The sequence below is a fragment of the Trachypithecus francoisi genome, unplaced genomic scaffold (assembly GCF_009764315.1).
Source record: "Trachypithecus francoisi isolate TF-2019V2 unplaced genomic scaffold, Tfra_2.0 Lachesis_group16, whole genome shotgun sequence".
Classification (NCBI taxonomy): domain Eukaryota; kingdom Metazoa; phylum Chordata; class Mammalia; order Primates; family Cercopithecidae; genus Trachypithecus; species Trachypithecus francoisi.
In genome coordinates, this window is record NW_022681461.1 from 22,828,269 (window position 1) to 22,842,757 (window position 14,489).

The window sequence follows — 14,489 nt, forward strand, 5'->3', positions numbered from 1 at the left end:
GGCTCACTGCAAGCTCCGCCTCCCGGGTTCACGCCATTCTCCTGCCTCAGCCTCCCGTGGAGCTGGGACCACAGGCGCCCGCCACCGTGCTCGGCTAATTTTTTTTATTTTTAGTAGAGATGGGGTTTCACCGTGTTAGCCAGGATTGTCTCGATCTCCTGACCTCGTGATCCGCCCGTCTCGGCCTCCCAAAGTGCTGGGATTACAGGCGTGAGCCACCACGCCCGGCCGAGGTACTATTATTATCCCCATTTTGATAGACAGACATGAAGAAATTGAATAATTTGTTCAGGTAGTCCTACTACAAAGCTGCCATTCAGCATTTCGAAAGAAGGGAGTTGTTGAGCACAGCTTGCCTATTTTGTCTATATAGGCTTCTACATTAGATACCCTTTTTACATCTGTTTTTAATAGTTAATTGGTCTTGAACTTGTCTCAGAGGCATGACAAATTTTTTTAAAAATTTAAAAATAGTTAATTGGTGCACATAAAGTTTAATAATATCAGTTTCTTATCTGTTTCCTCCTTTTTATTCTAACTTCCTTGAGAGCAGGAACTTTGTCTCGTTTGCAGTAGAAGTCCCAGCATTGCAGCATGGAGGCCTATCCAAAATACTTGATGAATGAATTCATAGATTCAGGTATTTTGAAATTCAGAATGAAGAATTCTTTGAGGACATACTGACTTTTTGTAACACGTTTGTCAGTGCTTTGCAAAAATTAGGTATTTAATAAATGTTTGGAGAATGAATAAATCAAATTGTTAACGTTTTTGAATAGGGGACAGGGCTGACTGACTCAAAAAGATTGTTTTCTTTCTTTCTTTTCTTTTCTTTCTCTCTCTCTTTCTTTCTTTCTTTTTTTTTGTGACAGGGTCTCACTCTGTCACCTAGGCTGGAGTGCAATGGCACAATTATGGCTCCCTGCAGCCTCGACTTCCCTGGACTTAAGCAATCCTCCCACCTCAGTCTCCTGAGTTACTGGGAATTGTAGGCACATGCCAGCACGCACGGCGGTTTTTATTCTTGTATTTTGTAGAGACACAGTTTCACCATGTTGTCTAGGCTAGTCTGGAACTCCTGGGCTCAAGTGATCCACCTGCCTTGGCCTCACAAAGTACTGGGATTACAGGTGTGGGCCACCGTGCTCGGCCAGATTGTGTCATTTCTTGTTGAAATAAATAGATTTTGAATTCTCTATTCATTTAGTTCCTTTTAAATTGTATGACTCTGGGCTGGGCACGGTGGCTCACGCCTGTTATCCTGGCACTTTGGGAGGCCAAGGCAGGCAGACCACTTGAGATCAGGAGTTTGAGACCAATCTGACCAACATGGTGAAACCCTGTTGCTACTAAAAATACAAAAATTAACCAGGCATGGTGGTGCACACCTGTCGTCACAGCTACTCAGGAGGCTGAGGCAGGAGAATCACTTGAAACCAAGAGGTGGAAGTTGCAGTGAGCCAAAATTGCGCTGTTGCACTCCAGCCTGGGCGACAGAGCAAGACTCCGTCTCAAAAAAATGAAACTAACTAACTAACTAAATAAATAAATTCTGTGACTCTGAATTTTCCCGAGTTTATGTTTTTAGTGTTTTGCCAATTTAGTGAATGTCTTTTAGTACATAGAAAATGCTGCTGACCATGCAAAAAGAATAAGAGAGTAAAAGGATTTAAGATGACTCTGGCCTTGATCTAGGAAGTTTTCCTTGTTTATAGATAAGATTTAAATATACAGGAACCCATCAACTAATCTCTGTTTTTCTCCTTTCTATTTTACTTTAAAAAGTCTGGATTTCAATTATCTACAGTTCTGTTTGGTGATGGACACTTATGTTTAGGATTGGTGCATATTGGACAAGATCCACGGAACTTTTTTTGAGGATAGTGTGATAATGAGGTACCACAGCTGGATTTGTAGCATATTTTCTGGCCCAGTACATTTCCCTCCACGGTAGAATGGGAGTAGATATAAGAGTGAGATGGGGACTGCACTGACATGGAGTTTGAAAAAGCTCCCTTTTAGAAAGCCTTCGTTTCATCTCTGTTCTAATATCTATGTGTATATAAAGTAATATGGAAACATATATATATATATATACTTTTTTTTTTTTTTTTGAGACAAAGAGTCTCGCTCTGCCACCCAGGCCGGAGTACAGTGGCGCAATTTCGACTCACTGCAATCTCCACCTCCCAGGTTCAAGCGATTCTCATGCCTCAGCCTCCCAAGTAGCTGGGATTACAGTTGCCCGCCACCATGCCCAGCTAATTTTTTATATTTCTAGTAGAGACGGGGTTTCACCATATTGGCCAGTATGGTCTCGAACTCCTGACTTCAAGTGATCCACCTGCCTCGGCCTCCCAAAAGTGTTGGGATTACAGGTGTGAGCCACCATGCCCAGCTAGGACACATATTCTTATACCATTTAGAGCCAAAATATTTTTATATTAGGACGAGGCCAGGCTCATAAGTAGTTGGGCTGTATAGTCGATCCAGTGTCCTCTGCCACTGGACTTGTAATATAGCTTATGGAGGAGCTTGGCTGTGACATGGATTCTGTAGAATGGGAGAGAGTTTATTAGGAGGAAGAGTAGGTATCAATGTCTCACTTGGATTTAGGGACAGTTATAGGCTGTGCAACCTGAAACAACACAGCCAGTGGTAAACTATGCTTGCAGAATGTGTATCAAATCTTGCTGAAGTCAGAGACACTCTTTCCAGTTTCCTGTGAAATCTTTGCCAAAGTGGGACTTGATAGGTAAAGATTTTGAAGTTTTGGGAGCTTTGTATTTATTCCATAGGATTATGGTACAAGATGTAAAAGTGACTTTTGGTAGATTTAAGAGGATAAATCAGTTATATCTTTACTTCCTTGCTAGGGGTTTGTTCAGGTAGGGCTTTGGTTACTCAAAGTGGGGTCGTGGACACATTCACTTTGTGTGTCGTTTAATGTTCACATTTGGCTTATTTGTGCCTATGTTATCTGTAATAGAAACTGGTAAATGCTTAGCCTGTGTGGGGTTGATCTTGGCATTTTAATTAGCATTCATGATACTTGAGTATTTCTTACCTGCCCGAACTACTATGGTTACATTGTTTTGTCACATAATTGAGTATAAAATAATGACACTTTCTTTTTAGTCCCAGAAATCCTGGATTAAAGGAGTATTTGACAAGAGAGAATGTAGCACAGTCATACCCAGCTCAAAAAATCCTCACAGGTAAAATTTTCAATTACATTCTTCTTTTAAAAGCAACACTACCTGGAGGACTGTTTATAGAAACTTAGAAATATGACTTGTTTAGAAGATTTGATTATATCTATAAAATTAGAATTTTAGAAATATGACTTGTTTAGAAGATTTGATTATATCTATAAAATTAGAATTTTAGAAATATGACTTGTTTAGAAGATTTGATTATATCTATAAAGTTAGAATTTTCAATGTTTATTTCTTTCACTTTATAAAAATAATACATGATTACCGTAGAAAATCTGGGAAGAACAGGGACCTTGTTAATTTGTACCTTACTTTTACTCCAGTGTCTGTGACAGTGCCTGCCACATAGTAGGCTCTTGATAAACATCTGTGTTTTGTTTTTTTTTTATTTTTTTTGAGACGAAGTCTCGCTCTTGTCCCCCAGGCTAGAGTGCAATGGCTCAATCGCAACTCCCTGCAACCACCACCCCCCGGGTTCAAGCGATTCTCCTGCCTCAGCCTCCTGAGTAGCTGGGATTACAAGTGCCTGCCACCATGCCTGGCTAATTTTTGTATTTTTAGTAGATGGGATTTCACCATGTTAGCCAGGATGGACTTGATCTCTTGACCTTGTGATCCACCCACCTCGGCCTCCCAAAGTGCTGGGATTACAGGCATGAGCCACTGCGCCCGGTGATAAATATCTGTTTAAGGAATTTAATGAGGTATAAAGAAGTTTTTCTCAATGCCGTCACTGTTAATATTGTCGTGGATTTCATTCTACTTGATGCTTCTGTTCCTCTTGATGGGGGGATAGATGTTACAGAAATATCTAGTGTTACATCCGTTTCACTGGATTGGAATCAATAATTTACATTTTCTGAATACTGAATATTCCAAATATTGTGAGTGTTTCTTATCCTCAACTGAAGTATCTGTGGAAAATAGTGACTGGTATATTTCATTACACTGTGCCCAGATTAGACGAACAGGTAATTTCTGTTCCATTTTCCTTCCATAGACTTTATTTTTATGGAATGCTTTATGAATTTGCATGTCATCCTTGAGCAGGGGCCATGCTAATCTTCTCTGAATCATTCCAGTTTTAGTATGTGTGCTGCCGAAGCGAGCGCCCGTAGGCTTTTGGATTGAGCAGATAATCGGCAGCAAATGGAATAATTTGAGTTTGACTACTGAGTTCTTGACAACGCTTTGGAAGCTCTACTTGTAGAACGAAGGTCACAAAAGCAACTAGTGAAAGATAGGGGAAGAAAGGGCTATGGAAAATTCCTCTGGGTAATCAGGTCTGTGAAATTAAGATTGACATTGCCCTTGGAAAAATAAATTAAAAGGAAAATAGAAGAGTAATATTTTAAGTAAGGGAACCACTCTATTTTTAGATATTTTTGAGCATTTGTCCTTTTATTCCTTTAAGGTTTAGAACTCATAACTATGTGCTTACGAAGGGTAGCATGGCAAGGTTTTTGAAATTCTAGTTCTTTGGAGATGACTGAAATAGTTTTCCTTGCCTTTGTTAAATATTTACTAGTTCCACCCTTACTGAATTACCTATGATTTGTAAGTCTTGTGATTGGAAATTCTCATTTTACCTGCTTAAAAAAAGTTTATGGTATGCCAGGATAACCTTGTTTTTCCCCTTTGTCTTTTATGACATCGTGTGGTGGTGACTGGAATGCAAATTGATTCAGGTGGTTCATTTTGTGTCTGTGAATAAAAAAATCATTTTCACAATAATCTTGAATCTCAAAAAAAGTGATGAAATTACTCTTTTACTAGCCCATAGACTGAAGAAGAATATCAATGATTGTTAATTCCACGAATGTTCTAAGGCATGGTATACTTTAGCAAGTGAAAAAACAGTCTCTATATTGTGGGTTTGTAGATAAAAGTTAGTGGATGATTATGGCTATTTCTTCTATGCCAGCCTTTTTCTTAGATTCTAGTAAAATTCTCAGAATTGTAGCTTTTATGCGGTTTTCTTCATTTTGGTGCACTAGAAGACAGTGATAATTCAGTTTTTAAAATATCGATAAAAGTTTCTTTCTTTTATTCTTTTTGTAGCTCCCAATAAGAAACAAATGTGATACACTTGATTATAACATATTTTTCCTTCTCATATTCAATTTACTGTTGAAAGAAAGCTTCTGAGAAAAGGCATTCCAGAAAGACTGGGACAGGAAGAAATAAAAGTCCTGAATATTAGTTTCTGAATAACTTAGAGCGACCCTTATTTTATGAACATTACCTTTTCTTCCATTATTTTAACTAGAATTCCCTGTTAATACTTCTTCACGCACACACACACACACACACACACACACACACACACATTTTGAGACAAGATCTTGCTGTGTCCCCCATGTTGCAGTGCAGTGGCATGATCTTGGCTTACTGAAGCCTCAACCTCCAGGACTCAAGCAATCCTCCCACCTTAGCCTCCCAAAGAGCTGGGATCACAGGCACACATCAGCACACAGGGCTCATTTTTTGAATTTTTTATAAGAGTCAAGGTCTTATTATGTTGCCCAGGCTGGTCTTGGACTCCCGAACTCAAGCAATCCTCCCACCTCAGCCTTCCAAAGTGCTGCAATTACAGGCATAAGCCACTGTGCCTGGCCCAAAAATATAATTGATGACCACAGTGCTAACCCCTAAATCCATAAGGTTCTTCTGAATCATAAAAAAGAAAGATTAATAAAGGATAATTTATGATTATACCAAATGTCCCTTATTTGATAGTGCTTTATGGTTTTAAAGTGGTTTACATGTGTATATTGTCTTGATTCTCAAGAAATCTGTGTTATCTTCATAGTTTAATAATAATAATAGCTACCATTATTGTACACACTGTCTACCAGGTACCATAAGACACATTACATATTATTATCTGAGATTTAAATTGAGGTATTTTGGTTCTAAACTGAATGTTGTATTAATTAGATCATAGTTGCTGCAGTAATTACATGTGGTAAATGCCATAATGGAATATTTGGAACATGGTATATGAATTTCAGCAAACCTTGTTTTATAGATCGTGGAAAAGAATAGATATTTACTGTACAAGCATTAAATGTGTTTTCAAATACACCAACAAACTAACAGAGGTTTTATTTCTTTAATTTAGGTGTACTCCAGCATGCCAGTTCTGCCATAATTTAATCAGGTAAGACTTAGATAAGCAAGATTACTTTTAGCTTTTAGGCATCCTATTTAAAATTCACTGGGACAGTTTCCTCATATCTTGAATGGACTCAGTAAATGGTGCATACGATTTACCTTTCCAAGGGAAGTTTTAAAAAGATGTTTTTGATGGAGAGTGAGTATTCGAACGTAATAGACTACTTGAATTACTGAGACATGTAAATTGGCTAAGGCCCTTCGACAAGAATTTCTACCGATGGAAACACTTGTAAAGCATTACATTTTAGTTTTATGATCACATTTGGATAATGAAGATGCTGCATGCACATATGGGACTATAATTGATGTATGACTTGCAGGTGCTGTGTATGCATACTAAGCTTATAGACAAAAACAGCTCTTTAGTGCAATAGAAATTTTAACAGTGATTTGCATTTTAAACTACATGACTGTTTTTACCTTTCTCTTTTGTAAGTGGAAGAAAATGAAATTTCCTTAATTTTGATCATAGCCTGAAGTTTATATAATGGATTGAACCAAAGTTAAATTTATTCTTGGAAAAAAAACATTTGAGGCTAGACACGGTCACTCGCACCTGTAATCCCAGGATTTTGGGAGGCCAAGGCGGGTGGACTGCTTGAGCTCTGATTTGAGACCAGTTTGGACAACATGGTAAAACCCTGTCTCGACATACAGAAGCAAAAACAAAACCCCAAAAATTGTAGCCGGACGTGTTGGTGTGTGCCTGTAGACCCAGCTACTTGGAAGGCTGAGGTAAGAGGATTGCTTCAATTTGGGAGGTCAAGGCTGCAGTGAGCTGTGATTATGCCACTGCACCAGCCTGGGTGGCAGAGTGAGACCCTGTCTCAGAAAATAAAATAAAATAAAATAATAAAATAAAAAATTGGAACCTTCAGTTTAGCAAATCATGGGGAGAGGAAACCAGCATCCACAGATATGGAACAAGAAGGAGAAGGAGGAGGTATCTGAAAGAAGAATTTCTACTTGGCTGACCTCTCACTTTTTCTTCAATTTTTTTCTTTCCTTTTAGTAATTATTTCAAATTTTGCTCTTAGGTTGGTGCAAACGTAATTGTGGGGTTTGCTATTGAAAGTAATGGTGAATGCCGGACGCGGTGGCTTACGCCTGTAATCCCGGCACTTTGGGAGACCCAGGCGGGTAGATCACGAGGTCAGAAGATCGAGACCATCCTGGCTAACATGGTGAAACCCCATCTCTACTGAAAATACAAAAAATTAGCTGGGCGTGGTGGCGGGCACCTGTAGTCCCAGCTGGTTGGGAGGCTGAGACAGGAGAATGGCTTGAACCCGGGAGCTTGCAGTAAGCCGAGATCGTGCCACTGCACTCCAGAGGGAGACTCCGTCTCAAAAAAAAAAAAAAGAAAGAAAGAAAGTGATGGTGAAAACCACAATTACTGTTGCACGAACCTAATAAAATGCAAAGCAAAATAAGGATATAATAAAAAGAAAAGACTTCATTTATTCTCCCTAGCTCCTACTGTATTCTTCAGAAACTCTGCTTGTCAATGTCCTCCAAAATCTCAACCCCACAACCTTCAGAGATAATTAAATGTGAAAATACTGGAAAAGCATCCACTTTTATACCTCTCAGAAATTAAAAATGGTTACAAACTAGTCATTTTTGCACCTAGCTGAGACTAGTTTTATTTTTTTTGATAGGGAGAGCCAAATGTCCTAATACAAGTTACTGAGCAGTCTCCCCTAGTCTCATTCATTTCTGGTGCTGTCTGTGTTATATACCACATTTCCGTCTGTCTATGGCTTTGTTTCTGAGCTTTCTTTTCAGTGCTTTTGATCTACTTTTACACTTGTCAAATGCCGCTCTGTTTCATTATTATAATCTTGTAATATATGTCTTGATATCTGATAGGGCAAGTTTCCTATCCTTTATTTATCTTTTTAAAAATTCTTTTTACTTTTCAAAAGACTTTTATGCATTTATACAAATTTTATTTTATTGAAAGAAAATTTTAACCAAGTGTGGTGGGCACATGCCTGTAGTCCTAGCTACTCAGGAGATTGAGGTTGGGGGATAGCTTGAGCCAAGGAGTTCACATTCAGCCTGGGCAACACAGCAAGACCCTGTCTCAAAAAGAAAAAGAAAACATTTTATTTAAAATAGTATGTTTTAAAAAGCAGTTCCACTACATTGCAATACTATCTTTAAAAAAAAAATTCTAATTTTTAAAGGCAAGGTCTTGCTGTGTTTCCCAGGCTGAAGTGCAGTGGTGCAATCATAGCTCATTGCAACCTCAAACTCTTGGACTCAAGTGATCCCCACTCCTCAGCCTCCTGAGTAGCTGCCTAACTCCTGGAATGTACCACTGTGCCTGGCTGATGTTTTTTGTTTTTTATAGAGATGGGTTCTTGCTATGTTGTCCAGGCTATTCTAGAACTCCTGGCCTTGAGCAATCCTCCTGCCTCAGCCTCCCAAAGTGCTGGGATCCACTGCACCTGGACTGTATTGCAATACTTTAAAATAATCCTAAATCTCTTTGTCAATAAGTGATTGTATAATATATATATATTTTGTTTGTTTGTTTTTGGTTTTTTTTTTTTTGAGACAGAGTCTAGCTCTGTCGCCCAAGCTGGAGCGCAGTGGTGCAATCTTGGTTCATACAACCTCCGCCTCCTAGGTTCAAGCGATTCTCGTGCCTCAGCCTCCCGAGTAGCTGGGATTACAGGTGCACGCCACCACACCTGGCTAATTTTTTGTATTTTTAGCAGAGACAGGGTTTCACCATGTTGGCCAGGGTGATCTCGAACTCCTGACCTCAAGTGGGCTGCCCTCCTCGGCCTCCCAAAGTGCTGGGATTATAGGCGTGAGCCACCGTGCCCGGCTGATATAATATAAATTTTAGAATCACCTTGTCATGTTCCCTGAAAAATATTTTGAGATTTTGATTTTTTTTTCTTTCTTTTTAAATTTTATGTTTTGTTTTTAACATGGCTGTGAAATGCTCTGAGTGATGGGTATTTTACTGAATTTATAAAACAATTTGAGAGGGAATTAACTTTTTTGTTTTTACCCCCCTCCTGGAATTGACATTTATATAAAGTGAACTTTTAGTACTTGTTGGGGATATGTTCTTTGAGACTTCAAAAGTTGTAATTAAAGGGACAAACATAAATACGTATTTTTTAATTTTGGAGATCTGTTTCTTCTATGGGACCTTGCTACAATTTAATGAACTGGGGGAAAAAAAGAATAAAATGTCAACTCAAATCAAATAGATAATTAGAATAGAAATATACTTAATCTGAAAGTTGGTTTGCACTAAAGAACTGCCTTATAAAAGCATAATGAGTTATTTCTCCAGATGTGGTTACCTAAATTTATGTTCTGCGGAGAAAAAGCCAGGCAGATGAATCATTATTTGTCTTGTATTTGAATAGATGCTCCTTCAATTTCATGTTGAAGGGTGACCCTTGTCCCAAAAGATGGTCAGATGACACCATTCTAACTAGTAGATCCTGATTATGTATATGCTGTACTTTTGTGATTACTGTGCCTCCCTTTACATTAAGAACCTTTCCATATGGAACCCCAATATTCTTACTTTGACTTTTTGTTTTGTTTTGTTTTTTGAGACGAAGTTTCACTCTTGTTACCCAGGCTGAAGTACAATGGTGCGATCTCTGCTCACGGCAACCTCTGCCTCCTAGATTCAAGCAATTCTTCTGCTTCCCCCTCCCAAGAAGCTGGCATTACAGGCACATGCCACCACACCTGGATTATTTCTGTATTTTTAGTGGAGACAGGGTTTTACCATGTTGGCCAGGCTGGTCTCGAACTCCTGACCTCAGGTGATCCACCCACATCAGCCTCCCAAAGTGGTGAGGTTACAGGCGTGAGTCACCACGCCTGGCCTTACGCTGGTTTTTGCATATACTGAAGTTTTCATCACCTGTGCTTGTTCTGGTTATCTTTTTTTTTGACACGGAGTCTCCCTCTGTCGCCCAGGCTGGAGGGCAGTGGCCCAGTCTCGCCTCACTATAACTTCCGCCTCCCGGGTTCAAGTGATTCTCATGCTTCAGCCTTCTGAGTAACTGGGATTACAGGCACATGCCACCACGCCCAGCTGATTTTTGTATTTTTAGTAGAGATGGGGTTTCACCATGTTGTCCAGGCTGGTCTAGAATGCCTGACCTCAAGTGATCCGCCTGCCTTGGCCTCCCAAAGTGCTGGCATTACAGGTGTGAGCCACTGCGCCCAGCCCTGTTCTAGTTCTCTGAAGAGACTGTAAGTTGTAGACACTTCTGTTTCCCCTGTAACTTCTCACCATGTGCTACGTGACATGCTGCTCAGTACAGTAGCTGCACAATAAGTATCCTAAGCCCACTGATCAGCTCTTTCAGAGCAGGGTCCTGCTCAGTGAGCGTTGCTACATGTTCTCAGTTACACAATGAAAGGAAAGGAAAGGCATTAGAGACCACGTTGTCCAACCAATGCTTACATTACTGCAGTTGAAGAAATAGAGGCTTTGGGAGAGTAGGGATTTGCATGGCGTTGGCCATTTCCTGGTCTAGTGCTTTTGCTCCAGGACACATCGCTTCCTAGATGCTTCCTGTTTATGGTCTAGCTGCCTGCGCTTCAGCTCTTGTTTTTGGGTACCCCTGCTTGTCAGGTACAACCTACTGTTCTATATATAACCAGGATTTTAGTCATCTAGAGCTGCCATAACAAAATACCACAAACTAGATGGTTTAAACAACAGAAATGAATTTTTCACAGTTCTAGAGGTCGGAAATCCAAGACCAGGTTGTTTGCAGGGTTGGTTTCTCTTGTGGTCTCTCCTTGGCTTGCAGATGGCCACCTTCTTACTGTGTCTTCAGATAGTTTTTCTCTGTGTGCACACATCCTTGGGATCTCTCCCTCTTCTAAGGACATCATTTCTATCAAATTAGTCCTCCACCTTTATGACTTAATTTAACTTAACTTTTTTTTTTTTTTTGAGACGAAGTTTCACTCTTATTGCCCAGGCTGGAGTGCAATGGTGCGATCTCAGTTCACTGCAACCTCCACCTCCTGGGTTCAAGCGATTCTCCTGTGTTAGCCTCCCGAGTAGCTGGGATTACAGGCACCTGCCACCACACCTGGCTAATTTTTTGTATTTTTAGTAGAGATGAGGTTTCACCATGTTGGCCAGGCTGATCTAAAACTCCTGACCTCAGGTGATCTGCCCCCCGGGCCTCCCAAAGTGCTGGGATGAAAGGCGTGAGACACCGCGCCCTGCTGAATTTAACTTAATTTAACTTTAAGGAGGTAATTAATACAGTCACATTGGGGTCAGGGCTTCAGCATATGAATTTTTTGGAACACAATTCAGTCCATAACAGCTAGCCACATTTCTCTACCTTGTACTCAAATATATTTGTCTCTGTCGTCTCTTTAGAACAGTTTGGAAATTGAGCTCTGGCCCTGTCTAGATTTCTTTACGTTTTTTTCTTCTCACTGGATATATTTGTTATCAGATAAGCAGATATATAGAAGTTAAATATAACATTTGCTAATGTATACTGCACCTTACGTAGTTTATGCAATTAATTGTGCATCAGAATATAGACACTGAAATTTAGAATGAAAAGCTGTCAAGAAGAATATTGACTCAGGTGAGGCATTGCAGGCATTACCATCTAGCTGGAGGCAGGGCAGTTGGGGAAAACTGTGGATCAGGATGCGATTTTTAATTAAAGAAGGTTTAGAAATTTGAAAGGAGTAGTCCTCCATTTTCTCCCATTTTACTTTCCATTGTTTCAGTTTCTCATGGGCCAAAAATATTAAATAGAAAATCCCAAAATAAAACTATTTATAGTTTTAAAATTGTGTGCCATTCTGAGTGGCCTGATAAAATCTCTTGCCATTTGCTTTGTCCAGCCTGGGACATGAATCATTCCTTTATCCGGCCTAGCCATGCTACAGACGCTCCCCACCTGTTAATGGCTTAGTAGCTGTCAGGGTTATCAGGTTGACTATCTTGGTGTTGCAGTACTTGGATCCAAGTCACCCTTCATAATGGCTCCAAAGTGCAAGAGTAGTGATGCAGGCAATTTGGATGTGCCAAAGAGCCATAAAGTGCTTTCTTTAAGTGAAAAGGTGAAAGTTCTCAGCTTAATAAGGTAAGAATAAAAGTTACCTGAAGTTGCTAATATCTGTGGTATGAACCCATCTTCTATCCATGAAATTGTGAAGAAGGAAAAAGAAATTCATGCTAGTTTTACTGCTGGACCTTCAGTTGCAAAATTATGGCCACAGGGCCATAATTTTGATAAGTGCTTAGTTAAAATGAAACAGTTGTTGCATTTGTGGGTGGAAGACACGAACAGAAACCTGTTCTGATTGACAGCAATTAGGTTTGGTACTGTCTGAGGTTTTGGGCACCCACTGGAGGTCTCGGAACATATGCCCTGAAGATAAGGGGGAACTACTACTACGTATATATTATTTCTTGAGACTGGCTTCATAACTGCATTATTTATTTATTTTTCAGAATTCCTGAGTGTAGGCTTCATAACTTTAATCAGAGACACAAAGTTATTTATGGCCCTTAAAATCAAGAATGACAGTGGTTTAGAGTATACTTTGTCTTTGACTACATAGATATATGACTATATATATTATATATATTTAAAGCCAGTCAAATTTAGCAGTGGGGGATTGTACACCAACTTTAGTGACACTAATGTTAGTAAGTTCTGATAATCTACTACCATCAGACCAGCCTGCCTTTGACAATATTGAATGCAAATTAACATCTTAAAATAATGATTAAAAATCCCAGCACTTTGAGAGACTGAGGCAGAAGGATTGCTGGACCCCAGGAGTTCAACGCCAGCTTGAGCAACATGGCAGAACCCCAAATTAGCCAGATGTGATAGTCCATGCCTGTAATTCCAGCTGCACGGGATGCTGAGGTGGAAGGATTAATTGAGCACGGGAAGTCGAGCCTGCAGTGAGCCATGGTCACACCACTGCACTCCAGCCTGGGTGACAGATTAAGAACTTATCTCAAACTAAAAAGTAAAAATTTTAAAAAGTGAGAATGTTAAAACTAATAATAATTTAAAAAAATTTTTTTACAAAAGAAATATGTCCTTGCTAATACTTGACATTGTCAGCCATTTTTGGTTAAAACTTGATGATGGGTACATAGTAGCATCTAATTGTGAAAAGACCATTGTTAGCTTGCAGAACACCTCATCTATATACTCAAGGTAGGAAAGGAATAATGTCATGGTGAATTAGTGCATGGAGCCATGTGTGGTTTGTAGACTCATAGGATTGATGACTAGGCTTTTTGGAACTTGTAAACAAACCCAGGTCTGAAGATTTTAATAGATGAAGATAACTTCTTAAAAGTGTACATTTTAGAAAAATATTGTAAAATAACCGGGCGTGGTGGCTCACGACTGTAATCCCAGCACTTTGGAAGGTCAAAGTGGGTGGATCACCTGAGGTCAACAGTTCAAGACCAGCCTGGGCAACATGGTGAAACCCCGTTTCTACTAAAAATGCAAAAAAGTTGTCTGGGCATGGTGACACACCCCTGTAAACCAAGCTACTTGGGAGGCTGAGGCAGGAGAATTGCTTGAATCCAGGAGGTGGAGGGGGCAGTGAGCAGAGATCGTGTGTGCCACTGCACTCCAGCCTGGGCAACAGAGCGGGACTCTGTCTCAAAAAAAAAAAAAAAAATTCAATAAGAAAAATGTTTTCAGTTTTTAAAGTTCCTGCTATACTTATCTAATTCTCATTTAAAAATTGGTCACTGAAGTTCATACCAGAAAATAATGTAATTGTTTTAAATGAGAATTAGATAGGTATAGCAAGAACTTTAAAATAATATAATAGGGCCCTTCTTGCAAAGGAGGCACATAAATTTAGAAATATGAATTTCGCTTTAAGAAGAGAATGAGCTTTAATTATAGGGAAAAGAAAGAAGCAAACAATTTACCCCTTAAATGTCTATTCATATACTGGGCCATAAATTGACTTGTTTGTATTGACAAGAAATCTAAAGAAAACAGAAATTTAATATCCAGGCAGCTAAGCAGAATCAACTTATCTGTTGATTGATTAATCAAGGTGAGG

At 39.4% G+C, this 14,489-nt stretch overlaps 1 protein-coding gene and 1 non-coding gene across 3 annotated transcripts in view; one reads left to right on the plus strand and one right to left on the minus strand.

The window, feature by feature from the left end:
* The window catches only part of TRPM6 (transient receptor potential cation channel subfamily M member 6), a 162,445-nt gene that overhangs the window by 26,561 nt on the left and 121,395 nt on the right, over window positions 1-14,489 (plus strand). The window contains exons 2-3 of one of the 2 annotated variants that reach the window (XM_033237089.1): window positions 3,139-3,218; window positions 6,343-6,381. In XM_033237089.1, the coding sequence (XP_033092980.1) occupies window positions 3,139-3,218; window positions 6,343-6,381 (119 nt within the window). The remainder of the gene's footprint in view (window positions 1-3,138; window positions 3,219-6,342; window positions 6,382-14,489) is intronic. The other variant, XM_033237090.1, reaches the window with a different exon arrangement.
* On the minus strand, window positions 4,224-4,330 carry LOC117099556. The gene has a single exon (XR_004443880.1). It is a non-coding gene; the product is annotated as a U6 spliceosomal RNA (small nuclear RNA).